Source organism: Squalius cephalus, assembly GCF_949319135.1.
Source record: "Squalius cephalus genome assembly, chromosome: 8".
In the NCBI taxonomy this organism is placed as follows: domain Eukaryota; kingdom Metazoa; phylum Chordata; class Actinopteri; order Cypriniformes; family Leuciscidae; genus Squalius; species Squalius cephalus.
The window spans coordinates 173,491-192,736 of NC_137129.1; the positions used below are offsets into that span (position 1 = coordinate 173,491).

The 19,246-nt window shown below is 48.1% G+C and overlaps 2 protein-coding genes across 5 annotated transcripts in view; one reads left to right on the top strand and one right to left on the bottom strand.

The window, feature by feature from the left end:
- Positions 1-1,909: 1,909 nt before the first annotated feature.
- Positions 1,910-8,413, bottom strand: ube2m (ubiquitin conjugating enzyme E2 M). Its single transcript, XM_079880174.1, has 6 exons — positions 7,905-8,413; positions 6,686-6,780; positions 6,378-6,416; positions 4,551-4,654; positions 3,990-4,053; positions 1,910-2,842 (listed from the first exon to the last, which is right to left on the bottom strand). Exons 1-6 carry the CDS (start codon positions 8,017-8,019, stop codon positions 2,702-2,704), a joined length of 558 nt encoding a protein of 185 aa, XP_079736300.1. The 5' UTR covers positions 8,020-8,413; the 3' UTR covers positions 1,910-2,701.
- A 1,621-nt stretch (positions 8,414-10,034) lies between these two features.
- The window catches only part of fbxl19 (F-box and leucine rich repeat protein 19), a 57,664-nt gene continuing 48,452 nt past the window's right edge, over positions 10,035-19,246 (top strand). The window contains exons 1-2 of one of the 4 annotated variants that reach the window (XM_079878864.1): positions 10,035-10,099; positions 10,250-10,617. Coding sequence is in view for 1 of the 4 variants with exons in the window: in XM_079878862.1 (XP_079734988.1) it covers positions 10,766-10,768 (3 nt within the window). In the remaining 3 variants the exon portion in view is untranslated. Of the gene's footprint in view, positions 10,618-10,696; positions 10,769-19,246 lie in introns of those variants that run through there. The other 3 variants (XM_079878865.1, XM_079878863.1, XM_079878862.1) reach the window with 3 other exon arrangements.

Below are 19,246 nucleotides of genomic sequence, written 5' to 3' on the forward strand. Positions count from 1 at the left end.
TCGTCAGTGTTCTCCAGCAGGTCGTTACTGTAACAGGTCCTTCATCATCAGTGTTCTCCAGCGGGTCGTTACTGTAACCGGTCCTTCATCGTCAGTGTTCTCCAGCGGGTCGTTACTGTAACCGGTCCTTCATCGTCAGTGTTCTCCAGCGGGTCGTTACTGTAACCGGTCCTTCATCGTCAGTGTTCTCCAGCGGGTCGTTACTGTAACCGGTCCTTCATCGTCAGTGTTCTCCAGCGGGTCGTTACTGTAACCGGTCCTTCATCGTCAGTGTTCTCCAGCGGGTCGTTACTGTAACCGGTCCTTCATCGTCAGTGTTCTCCAGCGGGTCGTTACTGTAACCGGTCCTTCATCGTCAAGTGTTCTCCAGCGGGTCGTTACTGTAACCGGTCCTTCATCGTCAGTGTTCTCCAGCGGGTCGTTACCGTAACCGGTCCTTCATCGTCAGTGTTCTCCAGCGGGTCGTTACTGTAACCGGTCCTTCATCGTCAGTGTTCTCCAGCGGGTCGTTACTGTAACCGGTCCTTCATCGTCAGTGTTCTCCAGCGGGTCGTTACTGTAACCGGTCCTTCATCGTCAGTGTTCTCCAGCGGGTCGTTACTGTAACCGGTCCTTCATCGTCAGTGTTCTCCAGCGGGTCGTTACTGTAACCGGTCCTTCATCGTCAGTGTTCTCCAGCGGGTCGTTACTGTAACCGGTCCTTCATCGTCAGTGTTCTCCAGCGGGTCGTTACTGTAACCGGTCCTTCATCGTCAGTGTTCTCCAGCGGGTCGTTACTGTAACCGGTCCTTCATCGTCAGTGTTCTCCAGCGGGTCGTTACTGTAACCGGTCCTTCATCGTCAGTGTTCTCCAGCGGGTCGTTACTGTAACCGGTCCTTCATCGTCAGTGTTCTCCAGCGGGTCGTTACTGTAACCGGTCCTTCATCGTCAGTGTTCTCCAGCGGGTCGTTACTGTAACCGGTCCTTCATCGTCAAGTGTTCTCCAGCGGGTCGTTACTGTAACCGGTCCTTCATCGTCAGTGTTCTCCAGCGGGTCGTTACCGTAACCGGTCCTTCATCGTCAGTGTTCTCCAGCGGGTCGTTACTGTAACCGGTCCTTCATCGTCAGTGTTCTCCAGCGGGTCGTTACTGTAACCGGTCCTTCATCGTCAGTGTTCTCCAGCGGGTCGTTACTGTAACAGGTCCTTCATCGTCAGTGTTCTCCAGCGGGTCGTTACTGTAACCGGTCCTTCATCGTCAGTGTTCTCCAGCGGGTCGTTACTGTAACCGGTCCTTCATCGTCAGTGTTCTCCAGCGGGTCGTTACTGTAACCGGTCCTTCATCGTCAGTGTTCTCCAGCGGGTCGTTACTGTAACCGGTCCTTCATCGTCAGTGTTCTCCAGCGGGTCGTTACTGTAACCGGTCCTTCATCGTCAGTGTTCTCCAGCTCTCTCCTGCTTCTCAAACGCTTCAACCTTCTAATATCACCGAAACATGTCATCCTGAATTTCTCTGACAGATTTATAAAACACAATGACAGAAGACAATCAGAACTCTTCGAGGACCAATGGAAGTTTCCAGAAAAAGACCCAGATATTGAAGACTTTGTTCACAGTGCAGAGGAAATACACTTTTCCTTAAATCTGATTTAATGGCAATTTAATCTAATAGTGGCCTGATTTTTCCTGTGAGGACCTGTGGCTTTCGCTCGCACATTCACACTGGATATCGAAGTAATGTGTAAAACTGTTAGAAAGAAATGTGATTTTTACAGCTTTTAATTAATGATGACACAGCAAAACAGACCGTTTGGATTATCACATGAACATATGTATGATTTTCTCCTATGTTAAAGTTAATAATCAACATGATAATCCATGTTCTGACGATGCAACTGTCTGTCCTGATGCAGAGGCACTTTGGTCCAGGTCAGATAAAACATTTTATTGTCGTCGTTGTTTTTTAAAGACAATCTGCTGTTGTAGTTTACACTAATCTTAAAATGTAGGCATTCAAATCAATATTTTATTTAACATAATTCATATTGCAGTCATCGTGAACAACTGGGATTTCAATATACACAACAGAATTGTAACATTTTACGGAACCATTCCTAACCCTACGTCATACCCTTCCCTCCTCAAGAAAATCCAATCCCACCCATTCCCAACCAGGAAAACTATAGCAAAACATCTTAAGGTCTCCCAAGCTCACAACAGCCCAATTTGCAGACGGATCCTGTGGATCTCGTGTTAACCAGTCTCCAGGCTCAACAGGTTATCAATTTGTCAATACTATCAGAATTGGTCAGATGCGATGCTATACACGTCTTTTTTTTTTTTTTTGCAAACATAAAATTAGTGACTACTAAACACAGTTGAATATGTGCGACGCGAGGCAGGATCCCCGTCGCTGACGCCCAGAGGAAATCAGTCCTCAAGCCTTCATAATGGAATACAAGAGAAGTGAAATGACGTCTCGCTCTCGGTTCATGTCTGTGAGTGGGAGGATAAGTTAGCATGTGAATCTCAGCAAAAATAAACAGTGGGTACCAGCATAGTGGCAAAATACGACTGAATTCTCTGAGCAACAATCACTGACCAGCCTTTCCCAGCCTATTCCTTAATAACCCCCCCGCGCTCCGGTCAGTGTGTCGGTCAGTGCATCTCAGCGCATGTAAACGATAAATGCATTCTCGGACGTGAGGGCCGGCGCGCGGGACTATTTCAGACAGCGCTCGAAGTACGTAGCACCCACGTATCCGCCGCGCAGCGAGCGCTGGACGTTCTGCTCGAAGAGCCGCCGGTTCGTCTGAAGGACTTCGGCCGCTTCTTTATTCAGCGGGTCTTCGGGATTCGGCTCCTGGAAGCGGAAACACATGGGAACGATTAGCACAGGGCTTGCTCACAAACGCCACAAATGAACGGCATGCAAGTTGGATTTTCATGTCTGTAAATGACACACCAATTAAAGGATAAGTTCACTTCAGAATTTAAATTTCCAGATAATTTACTTATAGTGGATATAGTGGACGTCAATGGGGTCCAACGGGTTGAAGGTCCAAATCTGAGTTTCAGTGCAGCTTCAAAGTCTCGACACGAGGAATAAGAGTCTTATCTAGACAAACCATCAGCCATTTTATAACAAAAATAAACATTATATACTTTTAACCACAAATGCTGGTCTTGCACTGGCTGTGCTGCGACACACATTACGCAATCAGGTTGAAAGGTCAAGCGTGACGTAGGCGGAAGAACAGGCCCAGTGTTTACAAAGAGAATGTGCAAAGACTGAGTCAAACGCCAGTTACAAAAAATAAATAAACGGTAAACCAACGATGTCGGATGATTTTGAAGTTGGAGGAGAAAATTAGTTTTTTGCCCTTCCCTACATTTTCCGCTTACGTTAGTTTACCACCAACGAGATTACTCAATGCATGAAGTTGTGGCGTGCAAGACCAGCATTTGTGGTTAAAAGTATATAAATGTTTATTTAGTTCTAAAATGTCCGCTGGTTTGTCTAGATGAGACTCTTATTCCTCGGCTGGATCGTGTCGAGACTTTGAAGCTGCACTGAAACTCACATCTGGACCTTCGACCCGTTGGACCCCATTGAAGACACTATATGGAGGAACATCCTGGAGTGTTTTCCTCAAAAACCTTCATTTCTTTTCGACAGAAGAAAGAAAGACTTGAATATCTTGGATGACGTGAGGGAGAGTAAATAATCAGCAAATTTAAATTCTGTGAACTACTCCTTTAAACTGTAAGAAAACATGAGAAGAAATAGATTTTATCTCCGGTGAATGGACTGCATTTAAACTAGGGCAAGCAAAAGATATCATAACAGTGAAAAAACACAATGATGAGGTTAAAGAATAATTAAACGAATCGACATGAACCTCACACGTCATGAAGTTTAGTTTCGAGGTTCGTGTCACCCAATTTGGGGAACACTAATCAACATGACGCGCAGTGATTCGACATTCAGGAAACTAAGCTGAACTTACGAGGAACAGATACTGTAGTCCGTATATGATGGAGTTAATCGTCAAGACCGGCTTCCAGTCTTCTCTGAAACATAAAGAGTCAAAGTGCTTTCTCAGTTACACTCTCGTAATTCATCATGACTATTTCCACACGTCACTCAGTCTGTACAGGATCAGCAGCAAAAAGCACTGCTCAATCCCAGGACCATTTAAACACACACAACTGAATGGTAGAAAGTATTTAGGAAATCATGTAAAAAAAGAGACATGTTTGAGACAAATTAAACGGAATCACTTCAAAATTCACAAAACTGTCATTATTTACTCAAACCTGTAAAAATGTACATCACAAAAGCAGACATTAAAATATAAGAAATAAAAGTGTTTTAGATCAAGCAACAGGAACATTTGTCAAAATCTCTCTGATTGTGTCATGCAGAATAAAGATTTTACAGCATTTAATGAATATTTCTTATATTTGAACACCCAGTGCTAAAGATCTGACAGATTATGAACAGTTCTGCTTTAAAACGGGTTCGCTGGTCTATGATGATAAACGTGAGGAAAAGGTGCACACAATACCTCAAAATATTTAGACAGACGTTTCCTTCGAGGTCGATGTTGGGGTGATAAACCATCGTTTCACATTTGACTTTTGGAGGGTCATGAGGGTAACCCTGTCCCACCTGAAAGAGAAGAGCATCTGACCTTCAGACACGCTGTAATCGCCATTTAACAAGCTTTTAGAATTGCTGTTAGAAGGTAATTTGCAAGGACTAGTACCAGTTAGTTTCCGGTACGAGTATCTTCCTTTCAAGCAAAAATAAAGCCATAAAAACATGGAAGTGACTAAACATGTCAGCTCATCGTAAATACATTTGTAAATGGCAAATTAAGAAATAAAGAAAGGGACAAAAGACAGCAAAAGAAGGTTTACACCATGAGCAGGGCTGGGACGATACACCCATCTCCCACTTCGATTGCGGTTCTACAAGTATTGCGATTCCATATTGCATTTTTTTAACACTAGACCATCGGAGAAGTTAAATCACACACTTATACAGACTGCACATGGTGTATGAGATGAGTCATATTTACAAAAACAAATCATCACATCTTTCTGACTTATTTCAGAAGCATCATTCAGGACTACATTCTCTCGAGTAAATGATTCAATAACTAACCCATTTTTAACAGTCACTTAGTGGCGAAACAATGTAATCGATAAATGCGTTATTTTAAAGTCCAGCTGAAATCAAAATTGACCCTATTTACTTTGTTAGCGCATATTACTAGTCTTGTGGTGAAAAATTAATCCGTGCCAGTTAATACACAGAAAAAAATTGTGTGCCATCGTAATCTTTAATCAAAGTCTGAAAAGCTACTTCCGGTCTGGAATGGCGTTCCTTCTCTGATGATGTAGGATTGACGGCTCGGGTTGGGAAACGCTGAACCACTCAAACCGCTAGTCTGTTAACCCCTCAAACCGCTAGTCTGCTAACCACTCAAACCGCTAGCCTGCTAACCACTCCTCAAACCGCTAGCCTGTGACGAGCAGAGATGGAGAGGAGGAGCGCTGGAGCTAAGCCCTGCGCGTTTCAATATTCCCTTTCACTGGGAAATACGTCACAACTCTGGAGAAAAGTCGTTTCCGGTTCACGCGGACTTTAAGCACCAAGTTTCTGTCAAAAGCTAATTATGACATCAGTGTTCATATTTGAACTTTAAACTTTTATCCAAGTACTTCTATGATAGTTTTAACTATTGCATCACAGAAATAATGATCCTATGAGGTTGAAAAGACTGTTTGTGAAGCGGATTCATGGCGACTCTCTCCGGGTCAGCGCCAGCACAGATCTGAGTGTTGCGATATGATTTAGTCAGAGTTTGGCAGACGAACTGAAGGATCGCGAGTGTGTCTGAATGGAGATCACAGTCTTTCTACTGTCCCATCTCTCTCTAACCCTAACCGTTTCTACTGCCCCATCTCTCTCTAACCCTAACCCTACTGTCCCATCTCTCTCTAACCCTAACCTAACCCTAACTTTGCTCAGGCCTAGCTGTGTTCTCCAGGCAGATCTGCTGTTCTAGAGCCTCATCTTCACCCTCACTGACATCCATCAGTTCAGATTCACCGTATTAGAACACCGCAGGGACTGAGTTACGGAGACGTTTATCCTCCTTTATATCAACAAACGTGTTCAACATGAAAGTTGCTTTGCTCTGTGGATTTGAAGTTCTTTAATGAAATAGAATTTTTGCATTTTAAGAACTGAAAATGAACATTCCAGTTCTCAAGAATTATATTACACAGTAGAACTACGTCCACATGATCTACTAGAGCCGTCTGATGTGCAGAGGGCTGTTATGCAGTGAAGTGATCACGGATTTACTCAAGCTGCTGTTTACCTTAAAACTGAAGACAAATTTCCCACCTTTATAGAAACCCTGTAAAAAAGCAGAGAACATGATAAATGTTTATTAGATTGATCAGGACAGTCAGAAGAACAAAGAAGCTGTCTTGATGAATGGATATTTCCCTGTTGGAAAGCATTACAAACGCAGGTTTCATGCTCCGCTAATTAGATCACAGTTCTTCATTAGTGCTGCTGCTAACGATCTTCACACGCTGACTAACGTCAGGCTTCAACATCTGAATCTCTTAAATCACATGCATGAACCACGTTTCCATCACAGAGGCGTAAACGAAGGCAAACCTCGTCCGGCGAGATGATGAGTTTGAAGTTGAGCAGATCGTCCTGGTCGGGGAAAACGATCTCGCACGTCTTCGGGAGGTTCAGCTCATTGATGTCTGACACAGAAAGAGAACAGCATGAGCTTTACTTTCTCACACACACACACACACACACACACACAGTTAATGAGAGGTTCGAGCACGAAGTGTTTTTCTTCTTCTTTAAATGTGATCGTGCTCGAGGCGTGACGTGTGTCTTCAGCTCCACACTAATGAAAGAGCTTCTCCAGCTCTCGCTCTTCTACAGGGCAGGACGGGTTCAGCTCAATCACACACACACACACACACACACACACAGCTGATCAAATATGGTAAACAGGAGCTCAAACACACTTAAACCAATGAGGTTTGTTTTCCAGCTTTCGTTTACCATATTTCATGAGCTCAATGTATGTGCATTCATCAATGTTTATATGTAAATTACTCTGTTCCATCATATAATTTAGCGATTGTGTCTCTTCAGAAACCTTGTTTTAAACTGGTACAATAGTATGGATTACTTTCACAATGTCTTTATGAACTTTTGTTGGCATTAGCTTTCAATGGAGGGACAGAAATCTCTTTTGTGTTTTGAAGATGAGCGAAATGTTGAGTAAATGAAGGCAACTTAATTGTTTGGTAGTTTGAGTCGTTTCTGAGCCTAGAGAGCATCTCTTTCTTCTGTTTCTGGGTCAAACCTGAATGTGTCCAGCTTCATCATCATGAAGAACGAGTGTAAAAGCATCTGATCTGCAGAAGTCGCTTCTAACATCTCTCTGACGGGAAACACAGCATTCACTGTCATTGTCAGCTTTCAAGCAAAGGGTAATAATACGAGACAGACGAGAACTGAGTTTGTAGGCCTCAATATTATGACTGAGATGGAAACTTATTAGTTTTCTCTCGCAGAAAACGAGTAACGTTATTTCTCTCGGGAAACATGGCTTTAGACACGAGCTTCACTACTACGGCCAGTCCGAAGTTTTAAAACATCGAGTCTGTTGTAATAAAACTGAGTAAACAGTGCGCTACATGTTAGCGCCATGGCTAATGCTAGCTTCGCTCTCCTCTCGACTTGACATCGTTACCAGAACAAGTGTGTGAAAACACAGGCTTCAAACCTCGATTGAGCTGCTGCAGTGTGTGTGTGTGTGTGTGTGATGGATCCAGGTTAGCCCTGGTTCTGGTGTAGTGGACCGTACCCTTCTGTATCCGGAGCTGGGCCGCGCTCGCCTTCTTCCCGCCGGCCCCGGCTCGCGGTCCCCCCGCGGACTCCTCGTCCTTCTTCTGCTGCTTCAGCGAGAAAAGCTTGATCATCTTCAGTTCTGCGATAAAACACACCGATATCGCGACGCTTCCGTGCGCCTGTGTGTGTGTGTGTGTGTGTGACGGCGACAGAGAGTGTGCGACGCGTTCCACAGCAGCTGTAGAGGGAGCCGGTGTGTGTGTGTGTGTGTGTGTGAGTGATAGAGTGACTGAGAGAGAGTGTGTGTGAGAGAGAGAGACTGTGTGTGTGTGTGTGTGTGTGTGTGTTTGTGTGAGTGAGTGAGTGTGAGAGAGAGTGTGTGTGACTGACTGACTGACAGAGAGAGTGTGTGTGAGAGAGAGAGTGTGTGTGTGTGTGTGTGTGTGAGAGAGAGAGAGAGAGAGAGAGAGAGAGAGAGAGTGACAGAGAGAGAGAGTGTGTGTGTGTGTGTGTGTGTGTGTGTGTGTGTGAGAGAGAGAGAGAGAGAGAGAGAGAGAGAGAGTGTGTGTGTGACTGACTGACTGACTTACTGACAGAGAGAGTGTGTGTGAGAGAGTGTGTGTGTGTGTGTGTGTGTGTGTGTGTGTGTGTGTGTGTGAGAGAGAGAGAGATAGAGAGTGAGAGAGAGAGAGTGTGTGTGTGACTGACTGACTGACTTACTGACAGAGAGAGTGTGTGTGAGAGAGTGTGTGTGTGTGTGTGTGTGTGTGTGTGTGTGTGTGTGTGTGTGTGTACTCCTAAAACTATATTTGTGAGGCCCGGTTTGAGTTTTAGGCCAGTGGATTGAGAATAAAGAGAGTAAAGTGAGTCCACTATCGCCCCCTAAACCCTCAGTCACTGTTCCCTACTCCCTACGGTAGTCCACTATCGCCCCCTAAACCCTCAGTCACTGTTCCCTACTCCCTACGGTAGTCCACTATCGCCCCCTAAACCCTCAGTCACTGTTCCCTACTCCCTACGGTAGTCCACTATCGCCCCCTAAACCCTCAGTCACTGTTCCCTACTCCCTACGGTAGTTCACTATCTCCCCCTAAACCCTCAGTCACTGTTCCCTACTCCCTACGGTAGTTCACTATCTCCCCCTAAACCCTCAGTCACTGTTCCCTACTCCCTACGGTAGTCCACTATCTCCCCCTAAACCAGGGGTGTCAAACTCAGTTCCTGGAGGGCCACAGCCCTGCAGAGTTTAGCTCCAACCCTAATTAAACACACCTGATCAGCTAATCAAGTCCTTCAGGCTTATTTGAAAACTGCAGGTGTGTGTGTGTTGAAGCAGGGTTGGAACAAAACTGTGTAGGGCTGTGGCCCTCCAGGAACTGAGTTTGACACCTGTGCCCTAAACCCTCAGTCACTGTTCCCTACTCCCTATGGTAGTCCACTATCTCCCCCTAAACCCTCAGTCACTGTTCCCTACTCCCTACGGTAGTCCACTATCTCCCCCTAAACCCTCAGTCACTGTTCCCTACTCCCTATGGTAGTCCACTATCGCCCCCTAAACCCTCAGTCACTGTTCCCTACTCCCTACGGTAGTCCACTATCTCCCCCTAAACCCTCAGTCACTGTTCCCTACTCCCTATGGTAGTCCACTATCTCCCCCTAAACCCTCAGTCACTGTTCCCTATGGTAGTCCACTAATACTGTTCACTTGAAGGAGTGAATGAAAACGAGTGAGGGAATTTGCACAGCCGTTGAGCATCGCCTGTACACTCGTTATAGTGGTACACTACAAATGGCTGTTCCCTCAATAGTGCCCTATATGAGGGTATGGGGGTGATTTCGGATTCAGCCCTGGTTTAAGGGATCAGATTATAAATAAGTTAAGGGTCGGTTTAGGGTCAGGGTTCGGGTTAGTAGTGATGGGGAGCCTAAACCATCTTAGTCTGGCTTAAGATGTTGCTAATTTCATATTATTAGTGTTTATTATTTTCCCACAGATATGTCAAGTGTCGCGATATAACCCTGCCGCAGTGAATCATCACACGGGTGTTTCTGGGTAGGGCTCTATTGGACCACATTTCCCATGATGCCGCTGGGTTGTGACGAATTGACCTGGGAGGAGCTTTTGTATTTTTTTTTTACTCTCCATATTTTTTATTTACCATATTTATTTATTTATTTGATTTTCGGGAGCAGGAATGGCGTCAGGATCATGTAAGAGCTGATCTGGACTCTACTGGCGCATTTGATGCGTTACAATATAAATATACATACATATATTCATAGATAAATGCAGCAGAGGAACACAATAGGAAAGAGCGAACAAAAGGCACGTTTATCCGTTTATGCTGTTTTCTCTTTCAGTTCCGCAGATCGTTCGGGAATAATAAGCGTCTGGAATATCGGCCATCGGAATCACAGAGGATGATATTTATGGATTATATCAATGATCTGAAGAGCTCGTATGATTTAAACATTTGAGGAGCACATTGAGAGAGCAGAAATCATCGCTGTCGTTGATAATAGCTGGTAATGGATGTGATTGGTGTTTAAAGCAGTCACTCATGTAAAGCTGAGAGAGAGACTGAGAACAAGGAAGCGATCTCTCTCTCTCTCTCTCTTTCTCTCTTTCATTGTGTCTGTCCATCTATCGCCAGAAAACATCACAGAAAACATCTCAGAAAACATCACTCTAATGCTCGATCTGGGAGAATGCGCGTCCACACGAGCAGGTGAGTGAGTTCTGCTGGGACGAGCTCGTGCTCGGTGGCTAGCCGTGTATTGTTGTGTGTCTGAGTGTGTGTGTGTGTGTGTGTGTGTCTGTGAGAGTGTGTGCCATTAAAACAAGATCGTCGTGGGCGAAATTCCTCCCAGATCACAATGGTTAGTAAAGCCCATCTCAGTCCCGCTGAACTGCGTGTGAATGCGCTGAATGGACCTGCTAACCAGCCCATGCTAGCGGCTCGGTATAGCCAGTCTGGAGTGTTTCTGCTCGTTCATCTGGTGTGTTTCTGGTTCTGTGGGTCAGTGAAAGCGCTTCTCAGCTGCTGGGCTGGGTTCTGTGAGTATATGTGTGGCTGAGGACGAATAACTAACTAACGTTAACCAGCTGGTTAGCCGCTCATGTTAGCTGTCGTGTGTCTGCAGTGGCACAGCTCATTCACTGACTGATGATGACACTGTCATTCACCACAGTAAATCATGGTAAATCCCTGCAGCTTCTGGGTGTCTTCAGTCTGATTTTAGGCCCATATTTCACCTGACAGAATGGAGAATTGTGTAACTGAAGACATATACCATGGACTTTCCACCTATATTTACTGGTTGTTGTTGTCATAAAAAAATGAACGAAATTACAAAATACTGTGGAATATTACACCGCTCGGAACATGCCTTATGAAGTGATCATGATTTTGCTCTGGTAACTCTGTGATTTGCGTGGCAGTAAATGTTGTTTATCAATGACAGAAAGTATAATATACCTCAGTATTCCTGCTGTCACTCAAGATGAAAAAAATGTTGTATTTAATGAGGACTTACAAATGATGATTATTATCAGACATCTCTGCAGTATTAGATTCTGTCGTGGCATTTAGTGGTTAAATGTTTATCTAAACTCAAATATCCCGAATCTGAACGCTTGTGTGTAATTCTGTATGTCTGACAGTCTCGTGTCTCTCGAACTGCACAGTAACTTGAAGAGTTTTGATTATCTTCCTGAAATAAAATGTTTTTAGAATACTTTTACTATCATGAAAAAAAGCAAATTGCTGATTACTTTTGCTTTACCTTCTAAAAATTCGAAAATGTTGTTCTCAATATTGCACAAGCCTACAGTACATAATAATAATATAATAATAATAATAATAATAATGGAAATAGGTTTGTCACGACACCAAAATGTTATTTAGTAAAACCAGAAACCTATAAATTTCACAATTTCACTGCAGAAAACTCAACAATGTACTCCCTTCAGCTGACACACTCTCACTAACACATCTATACTGTATAAATCTGTATATCGGTGGTTCCTGTCCCAATCCACCGGACGAGGTGATGAGGACTAGATCTTTGTCGTTATCGTTCCCGTCTGTGTTCGTCAGGAATCCTCAGGATGGATGTTTAACGTGTGACGGATGGAAACGCATGGAAACGAGGGACTGAAGTTCAGTAGATTAATCTGCTGTTTAACTGACCCACGTTTGCTCAACGAGAAGCAGATTCCCCCTGAACATCGGTTGAGCCATGAAGGGCTCATATGATGCCATTTTAAAAGTTTATTTTGTTTATTGGGGGTAATAGGTTGACATGCTTTAATGTAAAAAAACCAAAACACAGTGCACAGTCTTGTCCAGTCTGTCACTGATTTCTACAAAGCCCCTCCTTCAAAAAAGCCCAGTGCTCTGATTGGCCACAGCTCAACCACTGCTTCGTGATTGGCCAAAAACTTTAAGTGTGTGTTAAACGTAAAGCGCCGGAAACGAGTGTCCTCAGCAGCCATCTGTCCGTCACAGCACCTGACCCCACTAATGTCTGTCTCACAGGGATAGTTCATTTACTATCCCATGGTTTACTCGCCCTCAACCCATCCCAGGTGTGTATGACTCTCTTCTTTCAGGCGAATACAGTCGGAGTTGTAAATAAAAAATATCCCGCTCTTCCCGGCTCTATAATGGGAGTGAATGGAGCCTGAGATTCTGAAGCCTGCATCATCCATCATAACCCTAATCCATATGGGCTAATAAAGGCCTTCTGAAGAAACATATCCAGATTTATAACTTTAGAAACTATAATCACTGGCGTCCGGTAACGGCCCTACCAAAGTCTAGTTCCTGGGGAAGAGTGACCTCTGACCCCACGCATGACCTCTGACCCCACGCATGATGTAGGAGTAGCGTAAGCTCAGGTGAGTCCACGCCTCTCGCGCTTCAAACATCTAACTCAAGCTCCGTCCACATTTCTCTATAAAAATCTTGTTTTATACTTCTGATTTGTGACCGGTGTTTTACTCGATCCTCTGCTCTTCCGCGTTTGTCATGCGTGGGGTCAGAGGTCACTCTTCCGCTGGAACTAGACTTGCGTACGGCTGTTACCGGACGCCAATCTGGATATGTTTCTTCAGAAGGCCTTTATTAACCCATATGGATTAGGGTTATGATGGATGATGGATGATGCACTTTTGGGCTTCAGAATCTCAGGCTCCATTCACTCCCATTATAGAGCTGGGAAGAGCGGGATATTTTTTTATTTAACTCAGATTGTGTTCATCTGAAAGAAGAGAGTCATACACACCTAGGATGGGTTGAGGGCGAGTAAACCATGGGCTCATTTTCATTTTTGTGTGAACTTTAACCTGAACTGGCTTGAGTGAAGAGTTCCTCCACCTGTGCTCGTCTGAAGAACCCTAACCCTCCGTCCGGCAGGAGACTGTCCCTGAACTGTGTGTGTGTGTGTGTGTGTGTGTGTGTGTGTGTGTGTGTGTGTGTGTGTGTGTGTGTGTGTGTGTGTGTGTGTCCGTGTCCGTGTCCGGGAGGGAGGAGAGGAGGAGACTGTCCCTGTACTCAGTGTGTGTGTGTTGGCAAGTCACATTACAGAAGAGCAAGTTTAGGACATTTTATAAAGGATTAATAAATCCAAAAAATGCTTGAATGAAGCATTAATAATAAGACCGGTAACATGCATTAGAAAAATGAATGGTGTCAAAGTTTAAATACATTTATAATAGCTTGGTTCTCATGAGTGCATTTTTGTTTATTGTCATTACATTTTAACTTTGAATTAGCGTTTTAAACATAAGTAATGTTAGTACCTGGATGGGAGACCTCCTGAGAAAACCAGGTTGCTGCTGGAGGAGGTGTTAGAGAGGCCAGCAGGGGGTCACCCTGTGGTCTGTGTGGGTCCTAATGCCCCGGTATAGTGATGGGGACACTATACTGTCAAAGAGCACCGTCCTTCGGATGAGACGTTAAACCGAGGTCCTGACTCTCTGTGGTCATTAAAAATCCCAGGATGTCTTTCGAAAGAGTAGGGGTGTAACCCCGGCATCCTGGCCAAATTTGCCCCTTGGCCCCTGTCCATCATGGCCTCCTAATCATCCCCATATACTGACTGGCTTCATCACTGTCTCCTCTCCACCAGTAAGCTGGTGTGTGGTGGGCGTTCTGGCGCAATATGGCTGCCGTCGCATCATCCAGGTGGATGCTGCACACTGGTGGTGGTTGAGGAGATTCCCGCATGTAAAGCGCTTTGAGTGCCGAGAAAAGCGCTATATAAATGTAATGAATTATTAATTAATTATTAATGCTGACATGGAGTAATCTGAGGATATTATTAGCAAGTAATCTGATGATATTTCATGAAAGTCACTGTAATATAGTAGTATAATGGTAATTTGACACACACCTGCGAATCACTGTTCATTTTCACTGAACGGATAAAAGTGTTGCAGTGAAAGTGGAGGATGTTCACTCCCAGCCTTTAGTGATCGAGAGAGCGGCAGTGGAGCGATCCGTCCGGGATCTGTCCCGATCATTAGGGTTAGCCCTAACTCTATACGGCCTGAGGTTCGTCTGCGTCGGCCCGTGTGAAGGCGCACCGCTGGCTCTGTGCTCGGCTCCTCTAGTCCTCATCAGTGATTCACTCCCAGCCTTTAGTGATCGAGAGAGCGGCAGTGGAGCGATCCGTCCGGGATCTGTCCCGATCATTAGGGTTAGCCCTAACTCTATACGGCCTGAGGTTCGTCTGCGTCGGACCGTGTGAAGGCGCACCGCTGGCTCTGTGTTCGGCTCCTCTAGTCCTCATCAGTGATTCACTCCCAGCCTTTAGTGATCGAGAGAGCGGCAGTGGAGCGATCCGTCCGGGATCTGTCCCGATCATTAGGGTTAGCCCTAACTCTATACGGCCTGAGGTTCGTCTGCGTCGGCCCGTGTGAAGGCGCACCGCTGGCTCTGTGCTCGGCTCCTCTAGTCCTCATCAGTGATTCACTCCCAGCCTTTAGTGATCGAGAGAGCGGCAGTGGAGCGATCCGTCCGGGATCTGTCCCGATCATTAGGGTTAGCCCTAACTCTATACGGCCTGAGGTTCGTCTGCGTCGGCCCGTGTGAAGGCGCACCGCTGGCTCTGTGCTCGGCTCCTCTAGTCCTCATCAGTGATTCACGCTCAGCCTTTAGTGATCGAGAGAGCGGCAGTGGAGCGATCCGTCCGGGATCTGTCCCGATCATTAGGGTTAGCCCTAACTCTATACGGCCTGAGGTTCGTCTGCGTCGGCCCGTGTGAAGGCGCACCGCTGGCTCTGTGCTCGGCTCCTCTAGTCCTCATCAGTGATTCACTCTCAGCCTTTAGTGATCGAGAGAGCGGCAGTGGAGCGATCCGTCCGGGATCTGTCCCGATCATTAGGGTTAGCCCTAACTCTAAACGGCCTGAGGTTCGTCTGCGTCGGCCCGTGTGAAGGCGCACCGCTGGCTCTGTGCTCGGCTCCTCTAGTCCTCATCAGTGATTCACGCTCAGCCTTTAGTGATCGAGAGAGCGGCAGTGGAGCGATCCGTCCGGGATCTGTCCCGATCATTAGGGTTAGCCCTAACTCTATACGGCCTGAGGTTCGTCTGCGTCGGCCCGTGTGAAGGCGCACCGCTGGCTCTGTGTTCGGCTCCTCTAGTCCTCATCAGTGATTCACTCCCAGCCTTTAGTGATCGAGAGAGCGGCAGTGGAGCGATCCGTCCGGGATCTGTCCCGATCATTAGGGTTAGCCCTAACTCTATACGGCCTGAGGTTCGTCTGCGTCGGCCCGTGTGAAGGCGCACCGCTGGCTCTGTGCTCGGCTCCTCTAGTCCTCATCAGTGATTCACTCCCAGCCTTTAGTGATCGAGAGAGTGGCAGTGGAGCGATCCGTCCGGGATCTGTCCCGATCATTAGGGTTAGCCCTAACTCTATACGGCCTGAGGTTCGTCTGCGTCGGCCCGTGTGAAGGCGCACCGCTGGCTCTGTGCTCGGCTCCTCTAGTCCTCATCAGTGATTCACTCCCAGCCTTTAGTGATCGAGAGAGCGGCAGTGGAGCGATCCGTCCGGGATCTGTCCCGATCATTAGGGTTAGCCCTAACTCTATACGGCCTGAGGTTCGTCTGCGTCGGCCCGTGTGAAGGCGCACCGCTGGCTCTGTGCTCGGCTCCTCTAGTCCTCATCAGTGATTCACTCCCAGCCTTTAGTGATCGAGAGAGTGGCAGTGGAGCGATCCGTCCGGGATCTGTCCCGATCATTAGGGTTAGCCCTAACTCTATACGGCCTGAGGTTCGTCTGCGTCGGCCCGTGTGAAGGCGCACCGCTGGCTCTGTGCTCGGCTCCTCTAGTCCTCATCAGTGATTCACTCCCAGCCTTTAGTGATCGAGAGAGCGGCAGTGGAGCGATCCGTCCGGGATCTGTCCCGATCATTAGGGTTAGCCCTAACTCTATACGGCCTGAGGTTCGTCTGCGTCGGACCGTGTGAAGGCGCACCGCTGGCTCTGTGCTCGGCTCCTCTAGTCTTCATCAGTGATTCACTCCCAGCCTTTAGTGATCGAGAGAGCGGCAGTGGAGCGATCCGTCCGGGATCTGTCCCGATCATTAGGGTTAGCCCTAACTCTATACGGCCTGAGGTTCGTCTGCGTCGGCCCGTGTGAAGGCGCACCGCTGGCTCTGTGCTCGGCTCCTCTAGTCCTCATCAGTGATTCACTCCCAGCCTTTAGTGATCGAGAGAGCGGCAGTGGAGCGATCCGTCCGGGATCTGTCCCGATCATTAGGGTTAGCCCTAACTCTATACGGCCTGAGGTTCGTCTGCGTCGGCCCGTGTGAAGGCGCACCGCTGGCTCTGTGCTCGGCTCCTCTAGTCCTCATCAGTGATTCACTCCCAGCCTTTAGTGATCGAGAGAGCGGCAGTGGAGCGATCCGTCCGGGATCTGTCCCGATCATTAGGGTTAGCCCTAACTCTATACGGCCTGAGGTTCGTCTGCGTCGGCCCGTGTGAAGGCGCACCGCTGGCTCTGTGCTCGGCTCCTCTAGTCCTCATCAGTGATTCACTCCCAGCCTTTAGTGATCGAGAGAGCGGCAGTGGAGCGATCCGTCCGGGATCTGTCCCGATCATTAGGGTTAGCCCTAACTCTATACGGCCTGAGGTTCGTCTGCGTCGGCCCGTGTGAAGGCGCACCGCTGGCTCTGTGCTCGGCTCCTCTAGTCCTCATCAGTGATTCACTCCCAGCCTTTAGTGATCGAGAGAGCGGCAGTGGAGCGATCCGTCCGGGATCTGTCCCGATCATTAGGGTTAGCCCTAACTCTATACGGCCTGAGGTTCGTCTGCGTCGGCCCGTGTGAAGGCGCACCGCTGGCTCTGTGCTCGGCTCCTCTAGTCCTCATCAGTGATTCACTCTCAGCCTTTAGTGATCGAGAGAGCGGCAGTGGAGCGATCCGTCCGGGATCTGTCCCGATCATTAGGGTTAGCCCTAACTCTATACGGCCTGAGGTTCGTCTGCGTCGGACCGTGTGAAGGCGCACCGCTGGCTCTGTGCTCGGCTCCTCTAGTCCTCATCAGTGATTCACTCCCAGCCTTAGTGATCGAGAGAGCGGCAGTGGAGCGATCCGTCCGGGATCTGTCCCGATCATTAGGGTTAGCCCTAACTCTATACGGCCTGAGGTTCGTCTGCGTCGGCCCGTGTGAAGGCGCACCGCTGGCTCTGTGCTTGGCTCCTCTAGTCCTCATCAGTGATTCACTCCCAGCCTTTAGTGATCGAGAGAGCGGCAGTGGAGCGATCCGTCCGGGATCTGTCCCGATCATTAGGGTTAGCCCTAACTCTATACGGCCTGAGGTTCGTCTGCGTCGGCCCGTGTGAAGGCGCACCGCTGGCTCTGTGCTCGGCTCCTCTAGTCCTCATCAGTGATTCACTCCCAGCCTTTAGTGATCGAGAGAGCGGCAGTGGAGCGATCCGTCCGGGATCTGTCCCGATCATTAGGGTTAGCCCTAACTCTATACGGCCTGAGGTTCGTCTGCGTCGGCCCGTGTGAAGGCGCACCGCTGGCTCTGTGCTCGGCTCCTCTAGTCCTCATCAGTGATTCACTCCCAGCCTTTAGTGATCGAGAGAGCGGCAGTGGAGCGATCCGTCCGGGATCTGTCCCGATCATTAGGGTTAGCCCTAACTCTATACGGCCTGAGGTTCGTCTGCGTCGGCCCGTGTGAAGGCGCACCGCTGGCTCTGTGCTCGGCTCCTCTAGTCCTCATCAGTGATTCACTCCCAGCCTTTAGTGATCGAGAGAGCGGCAGTGGAGCGATCCGTCCGGGATCTGTCCCGATCATTAGGGTTAGCCCTAACTCTATACGGCCTGAGGTTCGTCTGCGTCGGCCCGTGTGAAGGCGCACCGCTGGCTCTGTGCTCGGCTCCTCTAGTCCTCATCAGTGATTCACTCTCAGCCTTTAGTGATCGAGAGAGCGGCAGTGGAGCGATCCGTCCGGGATCTGTCCCGATCATTAGGGTTAGCCCTAACTCTATACGGCCTGAGGTTCGTCTGCGTCGGACCGTGTGAAGGCGCACCGCTGGCTCTGTGCTCGGCTCCTCTAGTCCTCATCAGTGATTCACTCCCAGCCTTAGTGATCGAGAGAGCGGCAGTGGAGCGATCCGTCCGGGATCTGTCCCGATCATTAGGGTTAGCCCTAACTCTATACGGCCTGAGGTTCGTCTGCGTCGGCCCGTGTGAAGGCGCACCGCTGGCTCTGTGCTTGGCTCCTCTAGTCCTCATCAGTGATTCACTCCCAGCCTTTAGTGATCGAGAGAGCGGCAGTGGAGCGATCCGTCCGGGATCTGTCCCGATCATTAGGGTTAGCCCTAACTCTATACGGCCTGAGGTTCGTCTGCGTCGGCCCGTGTGAAGGCGCACCGCTGGCTCTGTGCTCGGCTCCTCTAGTCCTCATCAGTGATTCACTCCCAGCCTTTAGTGATCGAGAGAGCGGCAGTGGAGCGATCCGTCCGGGATCTGTCCCGATCATTAGGGTTAGCCCTAACTCTATACGGCCTGAGGTTCGTCTGCGTCGGCCCGTGTGAAGGCGCACCGCTGGCTCTGTGCTCGGCTCCTCTAGTCCTCATCAGTGATTCACTCCCAGCCTTTAGTGATCGAGAGAGCGGCAGTGGAGCGATCCGTCCGGGATCTGTCCCGATCATTAGGGTTAGCCCTAACTCTATACGGCCTGAGGTTCGTCTGCGTCGGCCCGTGTGAAGGCGCACCGCTGGCTCTGTGCTCGGCTCCTCTAGTCCTCATCAGTGATTCACTCTCAGCCTTTAGTGATCGAGAGAGCGGCAGTGGAGCGATCCGTCCGGGATCTGTCCCGATCATTAGGGTTAGCCCTAA

Excerpts from the sequence above, each read along its gene's own strand:
- ube2m (XM_079880174.1), bottom strand. The coding sequence starts at position 8,019 with ATGATCAAGCTTTTCTCGCTGAAGCAGCAGAAGAAGGACGAGGAGTCC. Across the intron at positions 6,781-7,904 it reads CCAGCTCCGGATACAGAAGG|ACATCAATGAGCTGAACCTC; the intron begins GTACGGTCCACT and ends TTTCTGTGTCAG. Across the intron at positions 6,417-6,685 it reads TCATCATCTCGCCGGACGAG|GGTTTCTATAAAGGTGGGAA; the intron begins GTTTGCCTTCGT and ends GCTTTTTTACAG.